The sequence below is a fragment of the Protobothrops mucrosquamatus genome, unplaced genomic scaffold, assembly GCF_001527695.2.
Source record: "Protobothrops mucrosquamatus isolate PMUCROS unplaced genomic scaffold, P.Mucros_1.0 scaffold3682, whole genome shotgun sequence".
Taxonomy (NCBI): Eukaryota; Metazoa; Chordata; class Lepidosauria; order Squamata; family Viperidae; genus Protobothrops; species Protobothrops mucrosquamatus.
Genome location: NW_015389639.1, coordinates 76,185 through 81,891, shown reverse-complemented (window position 1 = coordinate 81,891; position 5,707 = coordinate 76,185). Strand labels below are relative to the sequence as shown.

The following is a 5,707-nucleotide window of genomic DNA, read 5'->3' as shown; positions in this document are numbered from 1 at the left end:
CTATTCTATTCTATTCTATATTCTGTTCTATTCCATTTCATTCCATATTTTCTATTCTATTCTATTCCATTCCATATTTTCTATTCTATTCTATTCTATTCTATTCTATTCTATTCTATTCTATTCTATTCTATTCTACTACGTGTAGTTCAGCCACAAATCTCCCCCCCCGCCCCGTTTGAAGATTTATCGACCAGACACAAGATTATAACACGACTTTCACTAACGTTTTATTTCACATGGTAAAAAGTCAGTCAGATTAGGTGTCTTCTAGAATCAGGTAAAGTGCAAACAGTGTAAAGTGACATACTAAGAAAGGAAGCAAACAGGATGGTGGAGAAGACATTTTCCCACCGTATCTCAGCCAGGAAATAAAAGAATTTGGCAGCTTAGTCTCAGGCTACAGAAGGACGTTCCTCGCCTCGCCTCCAAAACAAAAGAGCTGGTCCCCAAAAGTGGAATTTTCTGGGCGTGTTTTAGTGTTTTACTTTGGATGTCACCGGTTTAACGCTTGCCAAATCCGTCGTGGGAAGCCGCAGTTGGAGAAGGAGGAATCACGTAGAAGTTATGGACCTGCTTCCAGACCCATCGGATTCGGCTTCCAAACGAATAATCCCCAGCGGATGTTGGTCTCTTCTGCTAAGAGGAAGGCAGGAACCGAAAGCTTTTGAGTTCTCAGGGTTTTGCAGATAAGGTGACCGGGAAAACCACACTGGGGTAGGAAACGAGGATCTTCAGCTACTGGGAGCAGCTGGAGGAAAGCAGCCGGATAGTAAAGGCCTGTTCCATCTGGGTTAAAAGAAAAAAGGAAAAGAAAAAAGGGGTCGTTAAACTTTTGGGGAGACACTGAAGAAACAGCCGTAGTTATTGGATCTAACCGGGTGTGTTCTTGTCTGCGATGTTTTTATTTATTGAATTATTGGTACCATGCCTTTATTATTTTTTACATACATACACACACAGACAATCAATCAATCAATCAATCAATCTATCTATCTATCTATATCATCTATCTATCTATCTATCTATCTATCTATCTATCTATCTATCTATCTATCTATCTATCTATCATCTATCTCTATGTATCTCTCTCTCTCTCTATATATATATATATCATCTATATCTCTATCTATCTATCTATCTATCTATCTATCTATCTATCTATCTATCTATCTATCTATCTATCTAATCTCTTCCTACCTACCTACCTACCTACCTATCTCTCTCTCTCATCTCTCTCTCTCTCTCTCTCTCTCTCTCTCTCTCTCTCTCACTCACTCTCATATCTATCTATCTATCTATCTATCTATCTATCATCTATCTATCTATCTATCTATCTATCTATCTATCTATCTATCTATCTATCTATCTATCTACCTACCTACCTACCTACCTACCTACCTATCTATCATTTATCTATCTACATTTTTATTTCTATTCAGAAAGTTAAAATACAAAATCCCCCCCCAAAAAAATCCAGACATTTTTTTTTACGAAAACAAAATGAGACAAATGTTAGGAGGAGGAATATTTCAAAAAAAAAAAAACTAATTTCATTTTGTTTTTGCAATATATTTTCCCCTTGACTCACCTGAATGACGACGAGCTCGCGGTCCATACATTTATTTCCTTCCAGCTCATGTCCCACGTATAGAATGATCCGGTGATCCGGCAGGTTCGCCAAGCCCTGGCGATGCTTTTCCAGAGCTGTGAATCCGACACAGGAAGATCAGCACTATTCATTCAATTTATAGCAACAGTACAAGACTTATATACCGCTGACACCACTCTTCCCTATTCTGAGAAAGGAAGTCCTTGACTTATGACCACAATTTACGACTGGAAATTTCCGTTAGTTGTTGTGACTTCGGGACACTGCAGCCCTCAGAAATACAGGTGGTCCCCGGCTTATGACCACAACCGAACTCAACATTTCCGTCCCTAAGCGAGGCATTTCTTAAACCCCATTTTACGACCTTTCCCGACACAGCTGTGAGGGGAATCGTTACAGCTGTTAAAATTAGCAACACGGTCGTTAAGCGAATCCAGCTTCCCCCCACTGACTTTGCTCCTCAGAAGGTGTCAAAAAGGGGGAATCACGTGACAACCCCCCCCCGGGACGCTGCGACTGTCGTAAATATGAATCAGTTGGCCAAGCGTCCGGATTTTGATTACGTGACCACGGGGGAATGCTGTAACGGTCGTAAGAGTGAAAAACGGTCGTACGTCCCTTTTCTCCGTCCCGTTGTAACTTCGAACGGTCACTAAACGCTCTGTTAAAAGTTGAGAACTGGCTGTACTGCCATTCAAGAGTTTTAACATCTGCCTGTTTGCAGAGGCCTTGTTCATTTTCAGCCTAGGGATGAGCTGCATGTTAAACTACAGTTCCCATCATCCTTCACTGCGGTTCTTGATCACGGAAACTCCATCCAACTGCCAGAAGGGCCTTAATGGCTGAGCCTATTTTACACTACAGGTAGTCCTTGACTTACGACCCCAAATGGAGGCCAGAATTTCCGTCGCTAAGCAAGGCGGTTGTTTAAGTGAGTAGACGGCCCATTTTACCATCCCATTTTTGCAGCGGTTGTGAAGGTTGTTAAATGAATCACATAGTCATTCTATTCTATTCTATTCTATTCTATTCTATTCTATTCTATTCTATTCTAATTCTATTCTATTCTATTCTATTCTAATTCTATTCTAATTCTATTCTATTTTCTTATTTCTATTCTATTTTCTTATTTCTATTCTATTTCCTTATTTCTATTCTATTCTATTCTATTTTCTTATTTCTATTCTATTTTCTTATTTCTATTCTATTCTATTCTTTCCTTATTTCTATTCTATTCTATTTCCTTATTTCTATTTTATTCTATTTTCTTATTTCTATTCTATTCTATTTTCTTATTTCTATTCTATTTCCTTATTTCTATTCTATTTCCTTATTTCTATTCTATTCTATTCTATTCTATTTCCTTATTTCTATTCTATTTTCTTATTTCTATTCTATTTTATTCTTTCCTTATTTCTATTCTATTCTATTTCCTTATTTCTATTCTATTTCCTTATTTCTATTCTATTCTATTCTATTCTATTCTATTCTATGCTATGCTATGCTATTCTATTATTCTATTCTATTTCCTTATTTCTATTCTATTCTATTTCCTTATTTCTATTCTATTCTATTTTCTTATTTCTATTCTATTCTATTCTATTCTATTCTATTCTATTCTATTCTATTCTATTCTATTCTATTCTATCCTATCCTATCCTATCCTATCCCTCCTACTCCATTCTCATTCCATTCTATTCTATTCCGTCCCATTATTCTATTCCCGTGGTGGTGAACCTATGGCACGCAAAGCCCTCGCCCCAGTCCTAGGCCTCCAGCTGGGTTTTATAAAACCTTTTCGCTTTAGGCCTCCGCCGCCGTGTACAAAAACCCCCAACCAAACGTTCAATCAATCAATCAATCAATTTCAACTTCTCGCGGGGGAAAAAAAAAGATCTCGCAAAGTTGGAATTGATTGATTGAACTTTTTAGTCCCACCCAGTCTGCCATTACCACCGCAGCCATGCCCACCCAATGGGCCACACCCACCCAATGGGCTATGCCCACCTGGCACCCGACGATGCATAAGTGGGTTTTGGGTTGCAGTTTGGGCACTCGGTCTCTAAAAGGTTCGCCATCACTGTTCTGTTCTGTTTACTCTATTACTCCTACTCCATTCTATTCCATTCTATTCTATTCCATCCCATTATTCTATTCTGTTCCGTTCCATTCCTATTCCAGCCTTCCTTCGTTGGAAGGCCGCCAATGGCGATCACATGACCCCTGGACGCTGCAGCCGTCATAAAATACCTGTCAAGTGCCAAGGGCCTGAATTTTGATCACACGGCTCGGGATGCTGCGAGGGTCGTAAGTGCGAGGACCATTCAAAGCCACTATTTTCAGTGCCGTCGTTAATTTTGAACGGCAGCTAAGTGGCTGGTTGTAAGTCAAGGACTACCTGTAACCTCTCCCTGCAAGCTGACACGCAAAACAGACAAGCTGTGTGTTCACAAATCGGCTTTGTTCTCACCTGCTTGAAAATCCCGGGGTTTGAACAGCTGCTGGTAAGAGTTATTCTCCAGTTTGGTTTGGTACTCAGGGGCCAAAAATCCTGACCACCAGACGCAGACGTTGCCCCGGCACAGAATGAAGATCCCTTCGTGGTTACTGGCCACCATGATGCCTTTTATCAAATCGTTGAGGAGAGACTGGACCGCCTGCTGCTTCGCGGAATCGGCCATTTTACCCGGGTCCGGCAGAATGACACGTTTCATGCAGTTGAACAGGCCGTTCACTGGAGCCGGCACCGACGTAATCAGAAAATCGCCTTCCGGTAGCAAATACTTGCAGATCACTTCTCCCGCGTAGGCGATAGATAAGCAAAGAAAATAATCCTCTAAAAAAAAACAAATCAAGGATTGACGATATTAATTGAATCGACGCTGGTTTTGCCTGATCTGATCCTAGGGGTCCTCGATTTACGACCGTAATTTGGCCTGGGGTTTTCGACGTCAGTCATTGGGGTAGGAAGTCGAGTCATTCGCACAACTGGACCAGATAATACTAATTATTATTACGTCGATATATTACGTCGACTGCATTCCCACTATCTATTAAATTATCCTCTCAAAAAAAATGCAATAAAGGTAGTCTAGCTACATTCGTTCTTATCCAGGCTCAATTCTGGTAAACCCTTGCTAGCTGGGGAATTCTGGGAGTGGAAGTCCAGCCGCCTTGAAGCATGTTGGCTGGGGAATTCTGGGAGTTGAAGTCCTCCTGCCTTAAAACATGCTAGCTGGGGAATTCTGGGAGTTGAAGTCCACCCATTTTAAAGCATGCTGGCTGGGGAATTCTGGGAGTTGAAGTCCACCCGCCTTAAAGTGACCAAGGTTAGGAAACTGCATTTCAGAGGATCTCTGGGATCTCACCTGTTGGTTCAGTAGTAGCCCTCACCACAGGGTTGGGATCTGTCCTCAAGCTGAGGCTGATCTCGTTCACTTCCGGCGCTGCAGGGATCAAAGAAACACAGAACAGTAAACCCAAGTGATCTACCCTTCCTCATGACCAAGCGATCCTCATGTAGTTTGCCGCAAACGCCATCTTTCTCCTGGGCTACGAGATGCCCCAGTGTCTCATGAGCGTCAGATACTGTATCTACTAGCGGTGATCTATTCGGCTAGAATCGATTTCAGGCAGGAATCTACTCTGAGTCCCAAAGGTGCTTTTTCACAAGGCCGCTGGATTTCCTTGTTTTTCTTTGAAGACGTTTCACTTCTCATCCCAGAAGCTTCCTCAGGTTCTGACTGGATGGTGGGGAATGGAAAGATTTATACTCCTTTGCAATCATCTGGTCATTTGCCTTCTTTTAGAGCAGCGGTTCTCAACCTGTGGGTCGCGACCCCATTTGGGGTCGCACGACCATTTCACGGGGGTCGCCAAACAACACCGTCCGCCATTTTTTTTTTTTACCCTTTTCCTTAGCTGTGCTACTCCCTCTGCTTGGCGGCAGCCTGCATGCACGAACTTTACCAAATGTGCCCTGCAGGAGGCGTGTGAAGAGCGCAGGCGCAGAGCAAGGCCCAGCCCTCCCCAGGGATTCATTTCAGATTCATTTCAAAGTTTTTCTCGCGCAGAAAACAATTGCGGAACACTCGG

The 5,707-nt window shown here is 42.0% G+C and overlaps 1 protein-coding gene across 1 annotated transcript in view; it reads right to left on the bottom strand.

The window, feature by feature from the left end:
- Window positions 1-504: 504 nt before the first annotated feature.
- The window catches only part of LOC107298060, a 6,577-nt gene continuing 1,374 nt past the window's right edge, over window positions 505-5,707 (bottom strand). Inside the window, exons 2-5 of the mRNA XM_015827422.1 lie at window positions 4,981-5,058; window positions 4,083-4,448; window positions 1,592-1,707; window positions 505-639 (exon numbers count right to left, since the gene is read on the bottom strand). Of these exons, the coding sequence (XP_015682908.1) occupies window positions 505-639; window positions 1,592-1,707; window positions 4,083-4,448; window positions 4,981-5,058 (695 nt within the window). The remainder of the gene's footprint in view (window positions 640-1,591; window positions 1,708-4,082; window positions 4,449-4,980; window positions 5,059-5,707) is intronic.